Raw genomic sequence first — 27,899 nt, forward strand, 5'->3', positions numbered from 1 at the left:
AGAGGTTCCACCTGTGTCCCTCTTGGACACTGGCATTAGGTGCTGTTCATGGAAATAAGGGTAGAAGCCAACAAAGGAATCCACCCATTGAATAAAGGTTGGTATGTCAAACAACCAAATCACAAGTAAAATATATATACTGGCCAAACACAGCCTTTAAAATAAAAAAAATGTTTGAGTGTAAGAGCTTTCGTGCTAATAAACCACATTTCTTCAGACATAGACAAAACAATATAATACTGATTTTTTTATACCATAAAACCCCGCTAAAATCAGAATAAAAGCCAGTAAAACAAACAATTAATGTGGTAATTTGCATGCTCTCTATAAAGGTTTTAAAGGTACACTCACATTCAAGCCAGGCACTCTCTGTGCTTGTAACATGGTAATCCATTTTAATTCGGCCATATCTACCTTATTTATAATATCACCACCTCTAAGGTCAGCAGTAAACAATTGCAAAGCTAAAAAGCTGAAAGTATGTTCAACAAATGCTGCTACATGTCTATAAAGTGCACTACTGACATCTCTATTCCTAATGTATCTGGTGTGCTCTTTAAGATGGATTACTACGTTACAAGCACGTAGGGCTCCTGGCTTGAATGTGAGTGTACTTTTAAAACCTTTACTGAAAGCATGTAAATTACCACATTAATTAATTGTTTTATTGTCTTTTATTCTGATTTTAGCTGAGTTTTAAGAACATTTCTTCCCTGCTGCTGTTTCTTTTCCTTAGGAACTACCCTGCTTTAAAAAAAAACATCAATACTAAAAAACTGCAACAGTCTTTGTCTTGTAGAGTTCATAATTATCACTTAAGTGCGTCATAAACTCTAGCACTACTCATAATTCTCTGCTGTTCCACACTGTTGTGCTGGGCACCTTGGGACCTGCAGGTCTCATCTTCTAGTGTCATTTCAATCAGTATTATATTTTTTGTCTGTGTCTGAAGAAGTGCGGTTTATAAGCATGAAAACGCTTACACTCAATAAATGTTTTTATTTTTAAAGGCTGTGTTTGGCTGGTATATATATTTTACTTGAAATTAGGGTAAAACTTGGCTTGACTTGTAAAGTCCCTAGGGCTATTAGCCTAGTAAATTCCTATGATCATAAATTTATGGCACTGTAATTTTGAATGGTTAACCTTATAGTCTGAGATCATTCTATCACTTTTTAGTTGTAACAGAGCATGTATTTTGACACCAGTTAATAATGAGGGCTACTCAATTTATTCTGCAAAATTCTTGACCACAGTACAAAAGCTGATGATTTTGTGATGTAAAATTACCTATTGTAATCCACATTACTTCACTAATTCCCAAGATGTCAGTGTTTAATCCTGTACCACCTCAGGTTTACTTTTTGGTTCATAGTGCTTGCATTCCAATTTAGAATAGTATATAATTCTTGGCATCTGTGAACACCTCAGCAGATTGGCATCCTTCCACATGTAATCCTTCTGCATCGTAAACTTTAGCACTACTCACCATTCTCTGCTCTTCCATACTGGTCTGCTGGGCACATTGAACCTGCAGGTCTCATCTTCTAGTATCATTTCAACATGTATGTGGTTGTTTTTATCCAAAAGTATGAAGATCTTCAGGAAAGTCCATGTAAATGTAAATAATAGCATTAGGGTTATTTACCCAACTGCCTAGCTCCTCATAGCCTGCATTTGATAAAGTAGTGCCATTTCCTACACCTGTATGTATCAAGAAAAGCTTATGTTGTTACCCCTTATGTAGAGTTTGTGTAGCTCACTGTTATTTGCTTTGCTTTGAGCATGATCTTATCACTTTTTGTTCAAAAGGTGAACCTCTCTCATGGACTTCAACCGAAGTTTCCATCCTGTTAAATTCTATGTTATTTTCAGTGGCAGAGTTCTTAATTTAGCCCACTTTATTATTTTACCATCCTATTGCAGCTCTGTCAGCATCTGGTAGAAACTGTAAATATGGCAGACAGATAATCCCAAATGACTTTTACTCAGAATTTATATATATATATATATATATATATATATATATATATATATATATATATATATATATATAGTATATTAGCAGTCTGAACTCATAACTATCAAACTTGAATTTTAACTTATCAGACTTATTTAGGGACTGTTGGAAGTGATTGACACTTTGACCAAGTTTAAAATAAACGAAGAGCTAAAATAAAAGCCTGTGCCAAAGCAATAGAATCCATGGGCTTGCAAGCAGAAGGTGCACTTGAGACACTGTTGATGCAAGCTGTACAGCAACTTTGACAGTAGTTGTTGTTTTTAAGGAGACTGTTCTTATGTCACAAAGTCACAGTATGCACATCAAAGCTCAAATTGTAACTGCTGTTTTAGCTAGTGATTCCCTATATGGTTCCCATATGATGTAATTTTTGAAGTTAAGGAAACATAAGGCAAGACTGAATGGGCAACATAAAGAACATTTCTTCCCCTGCTGCTGTTTCTTTTCCTTAGAAACTACCCTGCTTTAAAAACCATCAATACTGAAAAACTGCAACAGTCTTTGTTTTCCAGAGTTCATAATTATCTCTTAAGAAATGATTTAGCTGTTTTATCTGATGTTGTCCTTTTCATTCTTCCTCAGTGTATGGGTATGGATCCGCTGCTCTGATCTGACTCTGCCACGTATACCAGACTTCGAATCCAGCTATTAAGCTTCTCCCTCTACCCATAATGCCCTACTCTATTTCCATTGCCTTAGATCTTGTGTGCTGCCATAGCGAACAGATGCAGATTCCACTATCGAGCTGTTATAGGAGATAATTTGTGAGTTTTTTCAGGTTCCAAAAAATCCCTTTTTTTCTAGTCTTTTGACTACCCTCCCTCTAGTTTTCACTGGTCATTAGAAAAACCCTTTTGTTCCCCTTTTTCTATACTATTTGATAGTAACATATTTACCATTGTTGGTATTTCTCTTTACCCTTCGTTTTTTAGGCTATTTGTCTCTATTACTATTGCTGGTAATTTCCTTTTTCCTGTTTTCTATTTTTTCTATTAAAAAAAGTTGCTTTTTGTTTTGCTGGTACTTTATGGTTAAGTGTTTTTCCCCTGTATTCTTTTTATTATGTCAGACAAACCTACAGGATTTAAAAAATGCACTTCATGTGGGCATAAGATCCCAAACTCAGATGCCAACAAGTAGTGCGTTTATTGCCTTGGGGCCAGGCACTTGGACACGTCTTGCAAAACCTGCTCTACCTTTAATCCGAAAGCCCTGGAAGATGGAATAAACTCATTTTAAGGGATCTTCTTCCCTGTATTACTTCATCAGGGGCTCAAACCCCCTCAGAGACTAACATGTCCCCTAGGTCTTCATCAGGGCCACCATTAAAAAACAGCAAACCATTCTCTTAAAATACTGTTAAACAAAACCTTCCAGATCTTTCTCAATTTTTTCCATCTTAGCTTCCAAACTTCCACAGGAATACCATTTACTCTTGGGGACTTTCATGTGTATTGGTTATACATCAGCATTTTTATCATATCTTCTCCTGTCTTAACTTTTAGTAATTTCTTGATTTCCATGTTTTTCTGCTTTAAACAGACTTTCATAGAATTTCTGAAATCTTTCTAATACCTCTACAGGATCTCTTTTTGTCTGCCTTGTTGTAGGCTCCCTGCACTTGGCGACAGCCCTTTCTACTTTCTGTTGTCTGAGTTGTTCTAAAAGTTTTTGTGCTGTAGAATTATCAAAGAACGGTTGCTTAACAGCAGTCTTTCTAACTCGTATATTATAGAGGCAATTCCTCATTTTCTGTTTAGCATTCTGCAGTTGCTTTTTTCTTGTTCTGTGAGATTCCCTCTCTTCTGCAGTACTTTAACATTTGTCAAACCTTTTCCAGACCCTCTAAATAATTCTTGTTAGTTCTTAACCATTTCTCCCCTTCTTTTATTTCCACCCTACTTTTAAACTCCAGTTTAATCATATCCCTCTCCTTAGCTATACTTTCAGAAAAAAAATCTATTTTCTCTAATAGCTCCAGAATAGTTTCCACTACCCATTCCTTAAATTCCTCTCTTTTCAAAAGATAGGTAGGAAAGCACCACTGCCTCATTTTAACTTCATTACCCTGTGTTTTTATTTTAGTTATTATTGGCACATGATCGGAAATAGTATTAGGCGTGTATCATGACCTTTAATTAAATGCAATTGTTCCTGTGAAATGTAAATTCTGTCTAGCCTAGTCCAGTTTTTGTATCTTGGGGAATAATATGTAAATTCACTCTGAACTCCTAGTACTGAATTCACATCTTCCATGCCAAATGTTTTCATAAATGTCTTCAAAAATCTACCCTCTTTTGTTATATTTTCCCTTTTGGGCCCCCCCCCCCCCGAGACATCTTCACTGCATCAAATCATATTCCAGTCCCCACCTGCAAGCAATATTCATTGCTGAAAGCTGATTGTTTCTCCCAGAATTTTCTTAAGCTCCATTATAACAGTTTTAGGTGGAATATAAGTACATGCCAGTGTAATTCCCCTCCCTTGCCAGTAGCACCTTACTGACAACTCTACCATTACTATAGCTTTTATTCTCGTCTATCACTAATGGAACTCCTTTTGCAATTAATGTAAGTACTCCTTACTCTGCTGAATAACCATCCTGAAAACCTTTATTTATCAAATTCACATGTTCAGTTCTTTCCAAGTATGTCTCCTGTAGCATATCTATTTGCCGTCTACATTTTAATATAGTTCACTGCACTTTCTTTTTTTTGTTTGTTTATCTGTGAGACCATTGGCATTTAAAGACATTACAGAAAGCATCATGTTAAAAAGTTATTATTCTCACCTTTTATGTGTAACAGCATTTTTAAGTGTCTAGGTCCAGTTTTTGTGTTACATGCATACACTATTTGGCAGGTTGATCTTTTATACAGTTGTTTCTTAATTATCCATTTGAGCCTATGTCACATCTTACAAGACGTTTTGTTTTATTGAAAGCCCTCAAAAAAACAAAAAAAAAAAACATACACCCAATACCCTCTAAAACCTATTAACTTTAACACACAAAACTATGTACATCTTCAGATATTGAAGCTTTACCCTCCTAATAAGAACACATATCCCAAACTGACAGCCACACTCATAGACTTAGGTTAATCTAAACTAAAGGTTATCCATGCTGAGATGCATGGTACAGCCTGTGCTTCTATAAATGCTGTCTGATTTTGTCTTATCTTTATACCTTTCCCATGTGGGACAATACTTGAATGCTTTCAGAAAACGTTATCTCCTAGCCATTTCACTTTATCAGATTGTATCCATGGAGACACGAGGACCAGATATAGAGTTGCTACTAAGCATACATTTGTTTGCTAGAAAAATGCTTTATAATATTCAGTGTTCTTTTTCATTTACTTGCTTTCTCTTAAAAGTTGTTATTAAATCAAGCTAAGGGCCTTAATCCAGTCATTCCCGTATGCATAAATGAGAAAAAGCACATGAATTTTTCTTTTGCCATGTTCTTTTGAACAGACTTTTCTTCTTTTTTTAAGATTGCATTGCCTACATTTCCTAAAACTGAACAAGAAGAACGAGAAAAGGGAGAAAAAAAAACAAGAGTACCTGTTTACATTCGTATCCGCATTACACTTAAAATAACTGAGAATACTTTATAGCATGCAAAGAAAGTCATGCAGTATAAAAATATTACTATTAAGAAAAAAATGGTTTTACATGCAGTTAACTTTCTCTCTTATCTTCCCCTCTCCTAAGTATTTTCCGAACATTAATGAGATGAAGTAGGGCATATGCTTTAGAGTCCCATACAAGTTTAACAAAGTCAGAAAAGTCCAGTATTTCCAGATTTTCTTGTTCTGTCATGGTTCAGAAATATAATTATTGCTTTGTAATCCCACATTTGTCAATTTCCAAGTTACTGGATTTATTCCTTTTCATCTCTATCTCCCAAGTCCCGTCTCTGCTTAATTTCCAGCATACTCTCAGTTCTTCTAGTCAGCTCTTGTTCTTTAGTACTTCTCTCAAGAATTTATATTGAAACATTGGAAAAGGTTTCACTAGCACAGTCTCTCTGTGGTCTTAATTACCAGAAGAACAAGAAACAGAATCTCCTCCTGTTTCACAGCTCATTTTTTGTTAGACAAACTGTTGTATTTCCTCATTAGTATGTACTGCATCAAAAAATGATTTTACCCCTCCAGGAAAGAATATTTTGAAGATAGCTGGGTACAGCAGTTTGAATCTCATGCCTTCTTCTTGACATTCCCTGAATAGTGGAATAAATTTACTCCTGTTCTGCCTGGTGTACAGTGAGTAATCATTCTCCACAAACTCTCTGCTGCCTCCCACTTTTAGTACTTTGTCTTTCTGCCACAGTTTTACAGTTTTGTCAGAATCAACTCCTTCTGCTGGTAAGATTACATCTTTACTATTAAAGGTCTAGGTTGCTTTCTCAAAGCGAGGTTTGGAGCACACACATAATGTGCCGTTTCAGTTAATATCTCCTGCTGTGGAGTACTAGTCCAGCTGCTTATTTGTGCTTTCATAAAATTAATACAGTCTGTTCCTTCCAGCTTCTCTTGTGCAGTGGAAAATCTCAGTTTTTTTCCTGTGTGCTCTGTCCTCTAATTTTATTATTGTTTGAAACATATCTTCTTGAGCAGTCTCATATTCAGCCAGCGTTTTCTTCATTTCAACCTCTGAGTTTTGCATTTTTATCACTTCACCTGACTATCTGTTTAAAGCTTCTTCCATTTCTCCAGCCTTTTGTTATTTCAGTTGAAGTAGTCCGTCAGTGTTTCATTTATTTTAATCAGGTCTATATGCAGTCGCCTTATATATTCCGCTAGGTTACTGGAAGTCATGTCTGGAGCTTGCACTGCTTTTTGCTAAACAGCTGCATTATTTGATACTAAAAAGCCTATTTCAGCTGTTTGTTGTACTTACTGTTTGCACTTTTAAAATAATTTCTTTGAGCATTTAAACTGTTTTAACTGTTGTAGGCTACACGCTCAAGCATGATAGCCGTTTTACTGTGCATTAAAGTGATTATTTTGTTGTATTTACCTTAACGTCTTGAAAAAACAAACAAAACAAAAAAATAACCTATATGTACACTTGTTTCCCGCCTTTCTGAAGCTAGTAGAGTCCAGTTTTCAGAGTTTGCTGAATCCAGGGCTGTATTGCAGTTTCTGTGTTGCCCATATCTTCCTTGAACAGAAGGAAGTTTCTCTGTTCACCAGTGAGAGTGGGGAGCTTTGAGCAGCCTATTTGTCCCTGGAGGAATGGTTTTCAGCTCAGAATTTGTAGTTTATTGGCCAATTTGGGCTAATTTCTATCCCTTTCATCTTTCTGCTGTAAAAACCTGCATATGCGTGGTTGTGCGCACCGCACAGCGCTGGTTAGCTAGGGTTACCTATCCCCAGCTCCACAAAGTCTGCTCTTCAATTTTTCCCTTATAACTAGTCAGTTTTTCAGCCCTTATAACTAGTCAATCTTTCAGCCTAAACACTCAGACCCACATCTTCTAGCCCAGCACTTGTTCCAAATCTGCTGTAACACTAAATAACCCCCAGCACTCAACCCCCTCGGTAACCAGAAGGGAATAGTCTATATACATCCCTACTTGATAAAAAGAGAACAGTCTTTACAGATTATTCAGGCATGTCCAACGGACAGCTCCCGGTGTACTCTCCAGTCTACCTGGGAATCTTGAGGCAATGTTACAACTGCCTCATGTACACAGACAACCATCTCCTCCTACCATCAAACACTAATACTTGCAAGAGATACACGTATACAACCAATCAAGAGGCAAAGCTGTCTCCAACCAAGACTGGAACAGACGGTCAAGAGGAGAAGGTAAATACTCACAGTACCCCACGCACATCACATAGACCTACTAGACCAATATCCACACATAGAAACACCAAGGCATATACGGAGGCTCTGAGTAAAAATCTAAATCTGCCTAGGCAACAGAGACCTCCCAAGCAGACACACAAGCAACCTCCTCCCACCAGCACATCCCAAACAACACATAGCCCACAAACTTGGTGTGCCACATAACCACAGCCCATAAGGCAAAACACCATACCCAACACACTAGTCATAAGTGACTCTACAATTAGGCACACTGACATCCCACTCACCAGGTTGGACAAAGAGAAGGTTACTGTCAGCTGCTTGTCAGGTGCCAGAATCCACCACATAATGCATGCACTCAGGTCACTACAAAGTAAGTACAAGTATTGGCCTCAAGCTCAATGCCAAAAAGTGCAGTGTCATCCCCTTTGGTAATAACTCTGTACACATGAACTTCCACATAGGCAGCAATCTACTTGACACCGAATGCGTGATAAGAGACCTTGGAACCCAGGTGGACAGTAGTCTCCCCTTTGATAGTCACATTGCCACAGTAGTCAGGAAGTCCTTCTACGTGGCACACCTCATCATAAAAAGGGTTCTCATCCAGGAAAAAAGAGGTCATTGTTCCCCTCTACTCATCACTCATTAGACCCATTATAGAGTACAATGCCATTTAGAATGTACCTCACAGGACATCTGCAGCAGCTGGAAAGGCCACAGAAGTACCTCACAAAGAGGATTACTGGCCTCAAACAAATGCCCTACACTGACCGCCTCAAAAAACTCCAGCTTTACTCCGTAGCATATCGCCTACTCTGAGGTGATCTCTGCCTAACTTATAAAGCTATGTCAAACCCAGAGCTGTTGGACATGCTACACCTAAAGAAATCCCAATTCTTCCAAGCTACATGCTCTAGGGACCTAAACCTTGTCACCACAATAAACTGGACATGCTGGAGGGATAGATTCCTGTCCCAGAGACTTCCTATACTCTGGAACAAACTACCCATTTATGTCAAGCAAAGTTCTTCATTAACACTCTTCAAGAAGAATCTTGATTTGTGGATGGGAAATGGGAAATACACCTCGGGGATCACTTCTGTGTCTCTCTCTGCCGGACAGTGACACAGGAAAATAACTTTCTTGGGTGGCGTAAGCTATGGTATCTTGCTGGCTAGGGTTACCTAGGCCCTTGAGCTGATAGCCTAGTACCTACCTATGAACCTATAAGTATGACTCTGTCATTGTACATGTTGGTGTGAATTACCTGAGACGTACCTCCCTGGACTACATGAAAGGAGACATGGAAGAGCTTTCTGATCTTGTAGCCCAGGCAGGTATGACCGTAGCCCTGAGTAGCATCCTGCCTTCACCAAGAAAGATACCACAGTACAAGATAAAATGATCAACTTCAACAATTGGCTAAGCTTCTGGTGTCATTCAAAGGGGATCCAGTATCTGTGTGCCTGGGATGATATGCTTGACAGGTCACGATGCTTCGCCAAAGATGGCCTGCACCCATCACCCTTGGGATTCCGGATATCGGCCAAGGCTCTTGTCACCCCCATAGTGCCTTTTTTAGGCAAGGCTCAAAAGACAAACCCATCACCGTAAGAACTACAAGTGACAAAAAACCGAGGGCAATGTTGCTCAATGCCAGGAGTCTAAACCTCAAAATGCACTAACTCGAGGCACTCCTCAAATTGGAGAACATCGATATCTGTGCAGTGACTGAGACCTGGTTCAAGGCTCCCAAGAGCACCCCAAGACTACCAGGCTATAATTCATACCACAAGTTTCAGCCACAAAACCGGACCGAAACACTAAGGGCGGAGGTGTGTCTATATTCATCAAGGATACCCACACCTCCAGGCTAGTTGCACAACATAATGTCTCTGAGATCATCCTAGTGCAACTAACCCTAGGCAAAAATGTATTCCAAATTGTAGCTTGTTATAGATCCCCCACCATGACCCAGGACCCACACTCCTTGTTCCTGGAGACATTGGAGAAAATGAGGGTCCAACCAAATAGCCTAATAATGAGCAATTTCAATTATCCAAACATAACTGGGAAAACTACTTTTGTACTAATCCCTTTGCTCAACAATTCCTGGAATTTATAAACTCTAATGCCATGGATCAACTTGTCAACACCCCCACCAGGGGCAACAATATTCTGGGCCTGGTCATTACCAACATGAGTGACCGGTGCTCAACTCCAGAGATCAGCTCCTCGTTGGTTAGATCACACCATAAACTAATCACCCTAGATATCCACATCCCAATCCCACCCCCACACAAGGAAACCGTAGTAAAAAATTTCTCCAAAGCATACTTCACCCTACTCAAAACAGAAGTGGCTAACTTCGCAATGCTCCTGCAGACGGATAATACAGTCACAACTGCTGAATCTTATACAAATGCACTTTACAAACACTTGCATGAGTGCATGGATCGTGTTATCCCTAACAAAACCAAGACGCTATCCTCCAAAAAAAGGAAGCCAATCTGGTGGCCCCCTGCCATTAACAAACTCTACAACAGAAGGAAGAAACTGTTGCAAAAAAAAAAAAACCATGAATGTAGGACCTTCCTGACGAGCCTCAGTAAGAAGCTAAGATCCCTCATAAAATCCTCCAAAGCGAATTTTGAAAAAAAAAATTGCCACTGATTACAAAGACAACCACAAGGCATTCTTTAGCTTTGTCAAGAATTTCCATGGCAACACCCAGATCTGCCCTGAGCTACAGCAGTACGGCACAAAATATACAGAGCCAACTGATATTGACAACATCTTGGCAGATAAATTCAGTGCTAACTTTACCAAAGGGCCTATAACTATACCAAATGATTGTAGAGCACCATTAATCACAAACACACAGGTAAAAATGGCACTCTCTAAAGCCAAAAACACAGCATCCATTGGACCAGGCAACATCCCAGGCTGCTTCTTACACTAACTCCAAAATGAACTAGCCCACCACCTAAACTCCATGTTCAATCACAGCCTTACCACAGGCTATGTGCCCACTGAATGGCGCTTAGCAATGGTTATCCCACTCCACAAAGGGGGAGCCACCACAGACCCCCGGGAACTATCGACCTATTAGTCTGACAACCCTGGTCTGCAAGGCCATGGAGCATATCATCATGGAACTCATAAACAAAGACATTGGTAACCTCCAAACTTTGGATGCTACCCAATTTGGATTTGTAAAGGTTCATTACCAAGGTCATAGACGAAGGCAAGGTGGTTCACACAGCCTACCAGGACCTCTCTAAAGCCTTTGATACTATCCCCCATTCAGGAATTGTAGATAAACTCACCAACCTTAACATAAACCCTTACGTCACAAGATGGGTGGCCAACTGGCTCACTGACAGAACCCACACGGTAAGAGTTGCAGACTCCAGATCCGACTCCAAACCAGTAACAAGTGGAGTGCCCCAGTGTTCAGTCTTGAGACCTCTCCTGTTCGGTATATACTTCTCCGAAGTGCAAACGAACACTGAGGTTCTATGCCTAACCAAGTTCGCAAATGACTGCAAACTGGGTGCCTTAATCAATTCCCTTACTGACGTAGACATCCTGCAAAAGGGCCTCACTGATACAGATACCTGGTGCCAAAACCATGGCCTCAAACTAAATGCCAAAAAGTGCATTGTCATCCCCTTTGGTAAAAACACGGCACCCATGAATTACTAAATAGGGGGAAGTCCACTTAACACAGGAAGTGTGATAAGTGACCTTCACATAGCCACAGTGGTCAGAAAACCTTTCTACATGGCCCACCTAATCACAAAAGGGTTCGCATCTAGAAAAAAGAAAGTCATTGTCCCCCCTCTACTCATCACTTATCAGACCCCTCATTGACTACAATGCCCAGTTTGGGATGTATCTCACAAGACACCTGCAACAACTGGCCCAAAAGTACCTCACCAAGAGGATTGCTGGCCTCAAATAGTTGTCCTATGCCAACCGGCTCAAGAAACTCCAACTCTACTCGGTTGCATACTGCTTACTCCAAGGAGATCTCTGTCTGACATACAAAGCTATGTCAAACCCAGAATTCATGGAAATGCTCCACTTAAAAAAATCCCAATCACCCCGAGCTACACGCTCTAAGAACCAAAACTTCACCACATCAATAAATAGGACATGCTGGAGGGATAGATTCTTGACCCAGAGACTTCCAGTGCTCTGGAACAAAATTCCCATCTACATCAAACAGAGCTCATCATTAGCACTCAAGAAAAACCTTGATGAATGGATGGGTAATAGGAGATTCACCCCTGGAATCACGTTTATGGCTCTGCTCGATAGAGGAGCAGGAATTTAATCTACATGGGTGGCGAAAGCCAAGACAATTTTGGCTAGGCTTAATTATGCCTCCTGGCCGATAGCCTAGTAACTACCTATGAACCTATTACTCTTCCCAGTCATTGTTTTTTCCTCACTTTTTGTAGCTCATTTTTTTTCAGGTCCTCTGTTTCAACTTTTTTTAGCTTGATTATATTAGGTAGGGTTCAAAAGGCTTGCTATGCATTTGGTAGTTGTGGCATAATGCATATCTGCAAAACTTTTATTCTTTGATCCATGACTGCAAATGCATTTTTATCTTTTAAAAATTATCATATGCATTTGTGACTGTCTACTCCATTGTGCCTCTTATCCATATTTTCAGGTATTGGACTTCATTTGCTTGGAGCCCTTTATCTTTCAGCTTCCTCCCTACCCTTCCCTTTCACTGCTTGTAAGCCTTGGTTTTATCTTTGTTTAGTTGTTCCCCAAAACCTTCCCATATTTTTCTGTTATTCCTCACAGGTTCTTCTGGTCCTTCTCATGTTGGGTAATGATTCTAAGGACATCATCTTCATACAGTGTGATTTTCTTTTTAGTCCCAGTCATACCCATTAACCTCTGATTTTGTAATTTTTTCCACTAGGGTTCAACAAAAAACAAGAAGGGAAAGTCATTGGGAAATGGAGATAAAGTGACAAAAATGGCAGAAACAGAGCAGGAACCTTATTTTCTTCTTTTTTGTCAACTGTCATTTACTCCAACATTACATAAATTGTCAAAGTATAAATTGTTCAAATCCTGCCTCCTTTAAATTTAACTGTGCATTTTTCTGTGTACATTGTTCCCACAAATTCCATGTATTTGTATAATTTACTCCTTCTCTTTTCTAAAGATCTCATCTCCAATTATTTTATAGACATTAAAGTATTCATTACTTTGTTATAGCTTGTTTAGATTTTGATTTTGATTTCGTCGTAGTTGTTTTTTTGTCAGCTAATAACATTAAACTTAGTAAGGCATAGTAGGTGTTAGATTATTCAGATCCTGTATATTAGCTCAAAAGAATCATTTCCTTAGTTACAATTGTATGCTTCAGCAGCATTTCTAGCAAAGTATTCTGCAGGGAATTTTTAAAGTCTGCCAACTCTTTACATTCCGAGAATACATATTGCCAATTACTGCACTAGCTACCCTTATGGTTTTCTGTAGTAAAACATTGCAAACAAAGAACATTCTAAATAAATCTCTATCATCACACCTCCTGCATTTTCTTTCTAATGGGGAAAAAAATTCACTGAATTTTGCTTAGCTTATAAAAATACTGATGCAAACACTTCCATGTGAAGATCACAAACCTATTGAACTTTGTTGTGTATTTAGGAGCCATACAGATGTCTTCCCACTCTTGCTTTGTGTATCACCTTTCTATTGTTTCTTTTCATTTTTTAACCTTTTCTGATTGATTCGTTTAGTTGTCATGCAGTACTTTGTATGCCATACAAATTATGCATTTTTTAACGAGCAAAACCTCAGCCAGAGCAGGTCTTTCACTTAGCCCTTCCCTGTCTCTTTCTCTTTGTTTTATAGTCTTGTTGTTATTCCCCAGTAGGTAAGGGAGTCTCTAACCTGCACTCTAAACTTCTGCTTGGCCTTATTCCACTCTCTTACCTTTCCCTCCATAGTTACTTAATCCCAATATCTTGGTTTGCTAAGTTTCTCCAATAAAGTCAACTATCCTGTGCCTATTTACTACGACCTTGCTCATAGTCATTCCAGTTGGTAAAATCATTTTTTCTCCATTTCTATATTTAGTCCTCAGAATAATTTCTGATGCTTTTATCAGTATAATATTCTTTATGGTTGTTGTTAATGTTCATCATTCCCACTGCCTCAGTGGCATTTTGCAGTATCTCGCAAGATAACCCAGTGCTGACTAGCTTTCAAAAGCTAAAATTCCCCTCCCTTTGCCTTCAGAGCACAGCCTTCAGCTGTAACAGGAAGTGAGTGTTAAGTCTCTGTTTCTTTTGTTGTATTAAGATGGCTGCTTGGTTACATAATCAGAAATTCTCTGAAGATTTAAAGCCAAAATTGTGAATGCACTTTTAAGTTCTGAATTGGTGTTTGAGTCCTCTGTTATAGAGATTCTGAAATAGTGGGACGATAGAGGCAAATTCACCCATGAGGTATCTAGGATGTTTTATGTTCCCAAGTTCCCCCAAAACAAGGTGTTTTCATTCAAGGGGTAGAATAAACAAAAATAATAGCCAAACAAAAGTCAGGGATCCAAAAGGAAATGATAGGAGGATAATTCTTTGAAACTAAACAAGAAAGGTTCCTTTCTGAAAAATAATCAACCCCCTGCAAAGGAATAATTATACTGAATTACAGAGCAACACCCTCCTCCTGCCCTTCCTTCTATTCTCCCTTAGCCCAGGCTCCATTTCAGCCCTGCATCCTGGCCGCAGTTAGTCTCAGATAAATGTTTTCTGAGTGTAATTCAGAAAGGATACACTTGACAGTGGATAAAATATCCTACTCCTTTCAGGGGAATTTAATCACACCAACAGAACAGAGGGAGCTGTTTCTTCCAGGACTCCATCACATTGTAGAAGCAAGGGTCATAGAACCAGTGCCTGCAATATACAAAGGCAAAAGATTTTACTTTTGAGTGTTTTTGGTACCAAAAAAGGAGCACTCCTAGAGACTTATTCTAGATTTGACCTTTCTAAACACTTTTGTAAAAGTTCCAAAGTTCAAAATACTCACCACACAGTCAATCATAGCATTGCTTCCAGACCACTGTTTTGTAGTGACTCTAGAGCTCAAGGACATGTACCATCTTATTCATATTGTTCCCAGTTTTGGGAAATGTTTGAGATTTCTTGTGTCTGGCTTACATTATCAGTTTTTCTGCATTACCCTTTTGGGTACCAACTACACCTTGAATGTTTACAAAGTGTCTGGCCCCAGTGGTTGCCTTTTGTAGAAATATAGGCATTCACATGTTTCCTTATTTATATGACTTGCTGATTTGTGCAGATTCTGTATCTAGGTGCTTGAAGTACTCAAACACGGCCTCCTTTCCCTCCTAGGCTTTAAATTGAACCTTCAGAAGTCTTGCCTCACACTCTTTCAATAAATAGTTTTCCTAGGGTGTTGGGTAGACAGAGTAAAAAAGGCAGCGTTCCTGCTAGAAGACAAAGTTCTGACTTATCAGGGCATTTTCTTGGCTTTCTCTCTTCTAGAAGAAGAGAGAAGTTCTGACTTATCAGGGCATTTTCTTGGATTTATCTCTTTTAGAAGAAGCCTCAGCTAGAGAGTTTCTCAGAGTTCTATACCTCTTGGCATCAGTGATCCTTATGATACTACTGGCCAGACCACATGTGAGAGAAATTCAATGCTACTTGAAGGATCGTTGAACCAAGTACTTTCATCCCTTGGATTTCCCAGTACCGGTACTGAGATATGTGAAACAGGAGATGCAGTGGTGGAGGGATCTGGTGTCTGTGAATCCAGGACTTCCTTTCTGTCTTCAGACCCTAGTTTAGTCTGTCCAGATGGACTCTTCAAATTTTACATGGGGAGTAGTGTCAATGGGAGGTGAGGCCCAAGGCTTGTGGGTTCCTCAGGACATGCCAAAGCACATAAACATAAATGTTGGCAGAGATTCATGCCTTAAAAGTTCTTCACCACTTATTGACTCCAGGTCCTCTTCTGGTGATCACTAGTGTGATGTCCTACCTACAAGCATTGGGCTACAGGGTCTTTTGTTGTACTTTCCCTTCTAGGTCCTCCAGCTATATCCTCACTGTTGCAGATCAAATTCCATTCCACACCTGTAAGTAATATTTCAGGCTGGAAGTTGATTAATTTCCCCCAAAATGTTCTTAAGCTCCATAGTAACAGTTTTAAGTGGAATATAAATACATGCCAGTGTACTCATTACTTCCACAAATCTACTGTTATTATCATTTTTCTTCTTCTTCTATTGGAGCTCTTCTAGCAATTAGTATACATTCCCCACTTTTTCTGAGTCCCTGCTACTCTTCTGAATATCCCTCCTCAAATTTTTTTATCAAATTGATATTCTTACTTCTTTACAAATACTTCACCTGTAGCATTGCTATTTGCACCTTGCATTTCTTAATATAATTCTGTATTCTTTCCTTTTTGTCTGTACCTGTGAGGCCATTCATATTCCAGACTAAATATGGTTCATGTAGCCATTATGAAAAAAAGCTATTATTCCCACAACTTTTTTAAACATCTGTTTCCAGATTTTGTGTTATATGTGCCCACTAATATTTTGTCAGTTGATCTTTTATACAGTTATTTCTTGTCATATGCATTTGAACCTATGTCACAGTTTACAAGACATTTCTTTCTTAGTGAAACATCTCAATAAAAAACACGGTACCAGAACATCCCCATAACCTTTTATCTTAAAACAAACGCACAAAAACTGTGTTTCTTCGGATAATGAAGTTTAGCCCTCCTAATAGTAACAGTTGTCCCAAATCAGCATCTGCACACACAGGCATTACCTAATCTGAAATTATGGTTATCCATTTTAAGATGCATGCTATAACCTATGCTGCTACTTAGACTTATTGCTGCCTCTTCTTGTCTTATGTTTATTTCCCTCCCAAATGTAAAAAACAGCTTGTATTCTTTCAGAAAACATTAACTTTTAGCCTTAGAGCTCCAACTTTTATATCCTACCCCTTTTTGTCAGTTTGTCTCCATGGAAACATAGGAACAAAATTTAGAGTTGCCCGCAACTGCACACCTGTCAATTCATACTGCACATTTATTTTGATAAAGGAAAACTTTTCATTAAATTCAAAGCTTTCTTATTTACTTGCATACACAAAAGGTGTCATTATATAACATGGAATTAATATCCTGAAAACTTTTATACAAATACTGTTAAGAAAAAAATATTGTTTTACTTGGTTACTTTTTTCACCCCTTTCTTTTTAGTACCCTTCCAAACATTAATGACATGCCTTGGATTGTTCATGTTTCAGTCCCTACGAGTTTAACAAACTCAACAAAAGTCCAGTCTTTCCACTTTTTTCTCGTAAAGCCATATTTCACAAATGTGATTGATTCTTTGTAATCCTACATTTACTAACTAACTCAGTGTTGCTGGTCTTCCTCCTATTCATTTCATCTACCACTCTCAGACTCCAGTTCAAGTTCAAGATACTCCTGATTTCCTCCTGTTCTGCATCAAAATTTACTTTGATCTTCCAAGAAAAGATATTCTGAAGACAGCTGTATACAACAGCTTGAATCTTACAACTGCCTCTTGATTGCTGAGATAAGTTTGCTTCCCTTGTGCCTGGTGTACAATGAATAATCATTTTCCACAACTACTGTACTGTCTCCAGTTTTTAATATTTTGTCCTTCTGCCACAGTTTTGTTGTCATCAACACTTTCTACTGGTATGATTGCATCTTTACTGATACAGGCCTTGGCTCCTTTCTCATGGCTTGGTTTGGAGCGCAAACACAATGTGCAGTTTCAGTTAAGAAATCCTGTTGTGGAATACCAGTCCAGGTGCTTAGATTAATACAGTCTGTACCTTGTTTCTCTGGTACTGCAGAAAATCTACTTTGCCCAGCGTGCTCTGTCCTGTAACTATACTATTTCTTGAAACACCTTTTCTTGAGCAGTCTGATATTCAGCCAGCCTTTTCTTTATTTCAGCCTCTGATATTTGCATATTTATTAGTTCATCTGAATAACTATTTCAAGCTTCTTTTATTTTTCCAGCCTTTTGTTATTTGAGTTGATATACCCCCTCGTTGTTTTGTTTATTTTTGAGCACATTTGATTTAATTTTCCTCTAGATTACTGAAAGCCATGTTTTGCCCCAAAGCTGGAGCTTGATCTGCTTTTTGCTCAACAGATGCAAGATTCTTCCTAGTCAGTCTTTTCTCTTCATCTTTTCTTGTTGATTTTCTTTCAGTCTAAGTTTCATCTTTGCTGGCATACAGGCAGTGTACTTTCTAGCCTGTAACTGAATTTACAAAAACTGTCAGAGTTGCTGGCCCTTCTCTCAGTTTCTTTTTTTCACAATGAGAGAGCTGAAATTAAACTTTTGATTAGTGTGCAGCCATCTTTTAAGTTGTTGGTTTTCCCTTTTAATGGAATTGGCCAAGGGCATTTACCACAAGCTTTCTCAAATATTGGATCTGTTCACACAACATCATGGGTGAATGGTATACCCCAGCTTCAAGCAATTGCAACTGACAGCCTGGATTACCCCCTTTTTGATAACGTTTAGGCAGTTGTTCCATAATGCTGTGCAGCAGGTATCTAAGGATGCAAGAAAACCTGCAACTAGAAAATATTACAAGTGGAAGATGTTTTCTTGTGGTGCATACCCAATAGTTGAGGTTCTGAAAAAGTTTCGACCCCTCTGACTTTGAAATATTTGTGTGAGTTGCTTAGGGATGGTTTGTCATATGCTTCTATCAAAGTGCTCCTTGCGGCAATTTCAGCTTGGCTGCCCATAGATTCCCCTCTTTCATCTCCTTCTGTGGTCAAACAGTTTACGAAATGAGTGTTGCACATGAGACCCTCTTGAAAATAAATTTCTCCTGCCTGGAATCTCAACTTTGTTCTTGAAAAATTGACCTTACCTTTTTTTCAACCTGCCTCTCAGGCTGATTTATGGTTCATTACTTTAATGACTGTTTTACTCATTGTTCTGATATCTGCAAGGTGAGTCTCTCAGCTGCAAATTCTCATGGTGGGCCAACCCAGTTTGATTTTGTACAAGGATCGGGTTGTGTTAAGACTCACTTGACTTAGAGCCTTATCATCTTTGATGGCATATTAGAAAGGGGTGGACCCTTAGACACATTCTAGAGACAGCAACCTGGTTCTCTGTTCATACCTTCACAAATCACTACAGACTGGATTCCTTTTCAAGGTTTGGAGCAGGCTCCTGGATCCTTATCCTTCCACCTGCCAGTTAGGGTAAGCATTGAAAATCTACCCAAAATGCCACTGAGTCAGGGGAATGATGAACATAGTACAGTTGTGAAAATCCTACATACCTGTAACAGTAGATGTTCGAATTCCTCATTGCCTGAATGGCAGCACCCATCCACCAACCCAGTTGAGGTGGGTTTCAACCTGTCTGATTCAGTTGTTGTTAGATTTGTTTTTATACGGTATTGTGATTGACTGCAAATGTATTCTTGCTAGATGATTCTGATTTCAGGTATTTTTCTGTCTTCCTCCTTTGTGGAAGCAAAAAACCGTGAACACTCACTTCCTGTTATAGCTGAAATCTTCCCTCTCAGGATATGCTCAGCCAGTCAGCTGTCACAGGAAGAGCGAGGAAAGGGAGTATATGCTTTTGAAAGCTGGCCAGTGTTGGGTTAACTTGGCAGATCTCAAAATGTCACTGAGGCAATAAAAAATTCAAACATCTACTGTAACAGCTAAGTAGGAGTTACACAACTGTACTTTCTCCTTAAGGGCCTGCATCATCCAAAATCCTATTCTCTCTTTGGTTCTTGAACTCCCCCCTCCTTATTTCATCATAATTTTATTTTACTTTGGATTGTAACTTTCTGCTTGTGTTATGTATCTGAGCCTTAACCACATGGTTCTAAAATATCCCTTCAATTCAGAAAGTTCTAATCCTCCTTTTTCTGTGGAGAGAGAGAGAGAGAGAACTTATCCTACTTAAATCTTCCCCTCCCAAATAATTTCTTTCACCTGTTTGTGATGGTTCACAGCTTTTATGGTTGATAAAACATACCCTTGATCTGTATACAAAACTAAAGGGACTAGAAGCATTTTCAGTGCTTGTGTCTTACTCTCCATAATCTTAATCAAGAGCTTCCAACTCCTCAGTTTTTATATTATCTTTTGTTTAGCATCTTCCCACATATCTTTAGCTGCTGTAATCAAATCTTTTTTAATCCATGCAGCAAAATACTTCATCTTATCTTGCTGAACAATCTGTGTGTTTGGATGCATAGTCTACCATTATATCTTTTGTTTTATTTTCATTTTGTACATCTTAAAAAGGCCTAAAACTGTCTCAGAATATTCCACAATACTGAAATGTCTTTTTCTGGATTTGTCAAGTATATAATATCTTTTGTGAATAAGGCTAACTTTTCTCAAGTAACATATCAGTTGTTGTTGTTGTGTCTTTCGGCTTTTCCTGATTAGGGGTCGCCACAGCGGAACTCCGGTCCGCTAATGATTGGTAGTTGATTTTTACGTGCTGAGTTACCAGCCCTGATGCACAACCTTCAACGAAGGTACGCCCATTCGCGCATGTCTCCACGCAGAAGACGCTCTGGCTGAGAATTGAACTGGACAGCGTCTTACTGTGAGGCGACAACGCTACCGCAGCACCACCACCGCAAGTAACATATCCGTTATATCCTTAAATTTCTGAGTCCCTTATTTTCTTTGTCAGACACTCTGAGTATAAAGCAGATAAAGTAGACATGGGACACCATGATTCCTCTGTTTAAAGTTAGCATGCTGTTGAAGAATATACCTACCTTAGTTCTTGCTTGTGACTCTTCATATATCCTCTTAGTTAACTGTTATCCTTTCATGGAGTCCAAATGCTACCACTGGTCTACTCATAAAACCCATGCTGCTTTCAGCAGCTAGTTTTATCCTTTTGGCTTCGTCTATTATCACCTGTCTCCTAATGAGTTATGCAAACCAAACTCATCACTGGGGCTAGAGTCAGGGTTTGATGCTTCTGTAGAACTGAACCAGCAAGACTTGTAGATGTTTTTTAATAATCTTTTTTTATATTATTTCAATTTCAGTTTGTTAACTGGGATTGAACACTGATCTCATGGACCATTTTCAGATACAAGGTACAGTCTAGGTGAATACAAAATAAATAAGTAAATATATATATATATATATATATATATATATATATATATATATATATGGATCCTCTGCAGAAGCTCAAAGTTTAAAACCTTCAAACGGCCGAGACCAGAAGATCAAAGTTTTGAAACTTCGAACATTTTGAATGCAGATCGCCGTATAGCGCTGAATGGGATATTTATCATTTTCCTCACTGTAGTGCAATCTCTGAGTTGGTATATTTATTTTGAAACACAGTAGTGATAGTACCCAGTTTCAGACCACAAATGAAGTTACACCAAAACCAGTTTATTCGATAAAGCTTTCGGGTCTACACCCTTCATCAGTATAATTTTACAACAGAAATGAGACATTTAAGTAGGAGAATCAATTAAACAAATGCTTCAGCCCAACCCACTCACTCACTAGCCTAAAATTATTTAAAAGGGCAACCCCATACACACAAGAGAATTTTTATATATACATACAAAGAATTTAAATTCACTTTAAATATATCTTAAAAATAGTTTAAAAATATATGCACATATATACATACATACAACACATACATGCATGATTCACATTATTCAAATAAATTAATTTAAACATATATTTATACCTAAAAAATATATAATTATTATAATAATAGAATAATGCCGTCTTACTATAGCTAACAGCTTCATAATTTTTCTCTTTGCTTCTTCACTAATAAAGGTTTTAAGTTCACAGCATTATTCAAACCTGGACTCATGTCTGCTTGAAGCCTAATGATCCATTCCAATTCTTTTAATTCTAGGAGATTATTAATGTCTCCCTTTCTTATGCTAATATTGACTGCTGCCAATACCCTAAATTTAAATATATGATTACTTCCTTCTTCCATAATATGCTTACTTAAAGCATTAGTTTGTAGCTTTCTTCTAATGTCTGACTTGTGTTCTATTATCCTTTCTTTGAGTTTTCTAATAGTTTTGCCTACATAAAATGAAGTGCAAGCTAAACACAATGCTAAATATACAATTTTTTATACGTTGCATGTGGTCAGTGTATTTATTTTATAAATCTGTCCATCAGTAGGATGTTCAAAATAATCTCTACCCTCAAATAAGTCATTGCAGCATGAACAATTATAACATTTCTTTGTGCCTATCTCTTTCTGAGTTGTAGGTTTACTCTTGAAATCTTTATAACAAAGCTTTTGTTTTAAAGTTTCAGCACTTCTATAAGCCAAAGAAGGTTTACTTCCCACTATAGATTGAATTTCAGGCATAGCTAACAGTATAGGCCAGTTTTTTCTTAATATAGCATTCACATTATATGTATTAAGGTTATAGGTAGTTATATACCTTACATATTCCTTACCTTTATACACTTTATCCTTTTCAGATGTTATACCTCCTAACAATATAGGTTTATAGTATCCTTCTCTTTCTATTATAACTTTATTTAACTCCTGCTCAAGTTCTAGGGGATATCCACTTGCTTGGAACTCTTGAGCTATGCTGTTAACTTGCTCAATAAAATTACCATCATCTGTGTTTAACTTACACAGTCTAATAAATTGTGATTTCATAACACCTTTATAAATATGAGGTGCATGCATACTATTCTTAGTTATATATCTTAGAGTCAACCTCTTTTCTATATACCTTTGATGTTATTTTGTTGTTATTTTTTGAAAGTGTTACATCCAGGAAGTTAATACTATCCTTAGAAGCTTCTAGTTTAAATCTCAAAAAATCAGTTGAACTATTTAAGTATTGCACATATTCCTCAAGTTCTAGTAGTGTACCTTTCCATAACAAAAAACAGTCATCGACAAATCTTTTGTAAAAAAAACTACCATCTGATTTAAAGGGTTGTCATTATGCATTAGCACTTCTTTCTCCCATTCATATAGTACTAAATTGGCATAAGTATTTGCCACTGATGTACCCATCGCAACACCTTTAAGCTGTAGAAATAGTTTCTGATCAAAAATAAATACATTGTGCATCAATACTACTTCTAAAAGCGCACATAAAGTTTCTATTTCCCTACTGTGCATTTTTATTTCATTATTTAGAAAATTCCTTATTGGATTAACCCCATATTCATTAGGGATAACAGTAAATAGGGATGTAATATCTAAAGTAACCATAATACAATTGTCCATATTATTTTCAGACTGCCATTTATACAGGCATTCCAGGAAGTCATCAGTATTTTTTAACACTGTATTACAAGTTTTTAAATACTTTCCTAGCATATTCTGTAGATATTTGGAAATGGGTTCTGTTGTCCATCCACCACCTGAGACTATAGGTCTCAGGGGTGGATTTAGCAGATCTTTATGTATTTTGGGGTTACCATAAATTTGGGGTATTCTAGGGCATGAAACAGTCAGATAATTAAACAATTCCAGACTAATGTCATTTGTTAATTGTAAATCATAAATCATCATGTTAACATCAGCTGTAACTTTCTGCACTTGGACATATGGAATTTCTTTAAAAGTTCCCTCATCATTCAAGATCTCATAGAATTTTTCATAATAATCATCTCTTTTCATGATCACACTTGCACCACCTTTATCTGCTTGTTTTATCACAATAGCATCATTAATCATCAATTCATTCATGGCCAAGTTCTCCTGATATGTGATATTCTAAACTTTCTTCTTACAAGTTCTACTTTTGTAATAATTTCTTATATCACACTCAACTACATTTGAAAAATCAAGCAAAATTGGGCATAGTAAAGGCATAAATAAACTATATCTTTTAAAAACAGGCTTGTGTTCATTTTCATTTTTAAAAATCAGTTTCAGTGCAATACTACGTATAAACATTTTCAAGTCCATCAATGCTTGCACTACGTTGTCTCTCTTATTCGGAATGAATTTTAGCCCTTTGCTTAAAAGTGAGCTTTGCGCTTCTGTTAATATAATGTTAGATAAATTTAATGTACCTTTGATTACTCTAGTTAGCGTTTGTTCGGTTTTTCGTGAATTAATGGACTGCTGACCTTCCGTTTCCCGCTCGCTTTCAGTAGATGTTGCTGCTGGAATAAAAAAGGGGTCTCCTTTTGTATGGAAGGTGAAACGACCTTCTCAGGAAGTTTTAACGAAAAAGGTGAAAGCGAAGTAATTTCCTTTTGGATTAATTTCTTTTTGCCTGCTGTTAGTTCCGGCACCATGTTGGTTTTCACTCTAGGGCGTACTGCATCATTTTTATTAACGTCGTCGTCATTAACATGCGTATCTCGTCTTCTTTCAGCTTCAGCAGTTCTTAAAGTGACAGATGCACTAATCCTACCAGGATTAGAAACTGCAGTAAATTGTGTGGAATCTTTAGATAATACATTAGTGGATTCAAAAGTATCCAGTTGATCTAATGTATTAGATTTTCTGTTACTTTGAATATTAGGTTGAATCTTGTTATTATTAACAACACCTTTAGGTGCTTCTCTTGGCCAGGAGAAGATTCGATTATGCTTAAAATCGAACATGTCTCTTTGTAGCTTAGTTCTTTTTCTTTGCTGCAATTTCAAGTCTAGTGTTTCAATACGTGTTAAAAAATCTTGATAAAGTTCTATTAGCTCATTAAAGCAAGGCATAGATGTTATTCTTTGTTCTAATACATCTATTTCTTCTAGTAGTGCATTCTCTATAGGCTCAAAAAAGGTATTCATTAGAGCCATATAGTCTGCGCTTAATTTTAAATTAAGCTTTTGCCATTGCATTAATGAGTCACTATAAGTATTGCCATATGATGGCATTTTCAAGATTCTTAAGCCTCTTGGCACAATACCCAGCTCAATATATGCTTGGAAACTGAGCCTCTGCCATTGCATGTGTTTATAGCTTTGCACTTTCTTCTCTAAAATGCCAAGCTGCTCTTTAAATTCTAAAGTTTCATTATTCATCATAACTTGTTCAGGAACAGGTTCAAACACTAGTTTAAATAAAGGATTCTCTTGAAGTTTTAGCAGTTTTTTAATGGAATTATTAGATGCTTCCTTAGCTACTTCCATACTCACTTAAAGCCAAAACCAAGTGACAAATGGAAGAAATATATAAAGTTAGTTAGTCTCAATTGGTAGTAATTCCACACCTCCAAACACCACCAAAAGACACACGATCCTCCTCAGGCTGAAGCTTCTCCTTCTTAGCAGGTGCGGGTAATAAACACCACAACAACGAAATCTTGAAACACAGTAGTGATAGTACCCAGTTTCAGACCACAAACGAAGTTACACCAAAACCAGTTTATTCGATAAAGCTTTCAGGTCTACACCCTTCATCAGTATAATTTTACAACAGAAATGAGACATTTAAGTAGGAGAATCAATTAAACAAATGCTTCAGCCCAACCCACTCACTCACTAGCCTAAAATTATTTAAAAGGGCAAGATTTCAAAAGTAAACCTACAACTCAGAAAGAGATAGGCACAAGGAAATGTTATAATTGTTCATGCTGCAATGACTTATTTGAGGGTAGAGATTATTTTGAACATCCTACTGATGGACAGATTTATAAAATAAATACACTGACCACATGCAATGTAGAAAAAATTGTATATTTAGCATCGTGTTTAGCTTGCACTTCATTTTATATAGGCAAAACTATTAGAAAACTCAAAGAAAGGATAATAGAACACAAGTCAGACATTAGAAGAAAGCTACAAACTAATGCTTTAAGTAAGCATATTATGGAAGAAGGAAGTAATCATATATTTAAATTTAGGGTATTGGCAGCAGTCAATATTAGCATAAGAAAGGGAGACATTAATAATCTCCTAGAATTAAAAGAATTGGAATGGATCATTAGGCTTCAAGCAGACATGAGTCCAGGTTTGAATAATGCTGTGAACTTAAAACCTTTATTAGTGAAGAAGCAAAGAGAAAAATTATGAAGCTGTTAGCTATAGTAAGACGGCATTATTCTATTATTATAATAATTATATATTTTTTAGGTTTAAATATATGTTTAAATTAATTTATTTGAATAATGTGAATCATGCATGTATGTGTTGTATGTATATATATATGTGCATATATTTTTAAACTATTTTTAAGATATATTTAAAGTGAATTTAAATTCTTTGTATGTATATATAAAAATTCTCTTGTGTGTATGGGGTTGCCCTTTTAAATAATTTTAGGCTAGTGAGTGAGTGGGTTGGGCTGAAGCATTTGTTTAATTGATTCTCCTACTTAAATGTCTCATTTCTGTTGTAAAATTATACTGATGAAGGGTGTAGACCCGAAAGCTTTATCGAATAAACTAGTTTTGGTGTAACTTCGTTGGTATATTTATTTAGCAGGGGGTGTGGGGAGAGTGCGGGGGGGGGGGCTTGACCCCTGTAAAAAGGTAAACATTTTTTTGTTTGGGTTTTTTTTTGTTTCTTTTTCTGAGTTGCAGAACTTTCATCTTCTGGTCTCAGCTGTTTGAAGTTTTGAAACTTCGAGCTTTAGAAATAGATCTCTCTATATATATATATATATATATATATATATATATATATATATATATATATATATATATAAAATCAGTAATAACTGCAAACACTGAAATCAACAGCAAACAAGTCAAAAAATTACAGACTTTGGAAATAGAAATTTTATTCTTGGTCAGTAGATTACGCTGTGGAAGTCAGATTAGGCATGATTTACAAAGAGGATATTTCTAGAGAAGTGTTCTTGCAAAGAGAAAGTGTAGAGTAAAGAGCAGAAAATATAGAATGTTTGTCCAAGTATATAAAATGAAGTTGGCTTGTCTGAAGAGGCAGAGATGCTATAAATGTTCTAGCACAGTGGAAACATGAGCGAGAGGTCTGAAGAAATATTTATTTGTTTTATACACTGTGGAGGGTGCTTTCAAAGACCAACTCATGTGGTAGCAATTACATCCTTGTTGCTTGTTTTGCAAGAGATTTCCACTGATTAAATTCAGACATTTAATGCACAAGATTAACATGATGACAATAATTTGTGAGGCTGTAATATGCCACTGTAGTAACTGTAAATAATTTTCTCCCGTTTGGTTTAGTGATGAGATTCAAGAGTTGCCAGAGCGTGAAGAGGGAGAAGGAGAAGAGAGTGAGCTACAAAATACTGCAGCTTACAACAGTTGGAGTCAGCCAAGACGGTAAGTCCAGGAATATTTTCAACCTGTTTTTCCCATATGTAAGGCTAGTATGATTCAGTATAGGAAAATAATTTGTGGATTATGAACCTTGCATGATAAATTAACTGTTGCGTACCAGACTGCCACAAAATACTAGACTAATTTTTCTCCAAGATGTATCAGCCTCAGATGTTTACAAATGCAGTGTCTGGGAATGTAGTCTTGGGAAAGAAAGGTCAGAATGTAAAATTTAAAAGTTCAGATTTTTACATATAATCAAGTTTAAAGGATCCTCCTGTTATGGGTGGTTAAAAGAGCTGTGTTTTGCATGCTATATATAAGTAATGCACAGTACTGAGAAGCAGAATGTTTCCTCAGGCAGTACAAATTTCTCAAGTTTCTTAAAGAAGAACATTTCTTAATGGATATGAATCTGTACTTCAAGAAAAGCACTAGTTGGACATTGGAATACATACGTACAAATATTTCAAGTATGGCCATTAATGCCCTTCTAGCTTTCCAATATACCAAAAACACTTGTTCCCATAATAAGTGTCCAGGCTGTTCTTAAAAATATCTAAACTAGTATTTGCTGTAATATAATTTGGTAATCTGTTCCATGCATCAACGACTATGTCACAGAACCAATTAGTACACTTCTGATTCCTATAGAATCTTCTCCATAGGTTGTCTGATGATTCTCTGGTACTTTTTGATAACCCCAAACATTCCCAGAGATAGTTGTCTGTAAATTCCCT

General features: G+C 37.2%; 1 protein-coding gene across 8 annotated transcripts in view; it reads left to right on the forward strand.

The window, feature by feature from the left end:
- MPDZ (multiple PDZ domain crumbs cell polarity complex component) overlaps nucleotides 1-27,899 on the forward strand; it is a 3,829,210-nt gene that overhangs the window by 2,372,492 nt on the left and 1,428,819 nt on the right. For all 8 annotated transcript variants that reach the window (XM_044061234.1, XM_044061239.1, XM_044061240.1 and 5 more), the window contains one exon: nucleotides 27,064-27,162. In XM_044061234.1, the coding sequence (XP_043917169.1) occupies nucleotides 27,064-27,162 (99 nt within the window). The remainder of the gene's footprint in view (nucleotides 1-27,063; nucleotides 27,163-27,899) is intronic.

The sequence above is a fragment of the Protopterus annectens genome, chromosome 2.part0, assembly GCF_019279795.1.
Source record: "Protopterus annectens isolate FY-2018-M chromosome 2.part0, PAN1.0, whole genome shotgun sequence".
NCBI classification, from domain to species: Eukaryota; Metazoa; Chordata; order Ceratodontiformes; family Protopteridae; genus Protopterus; species Protopterus annectens.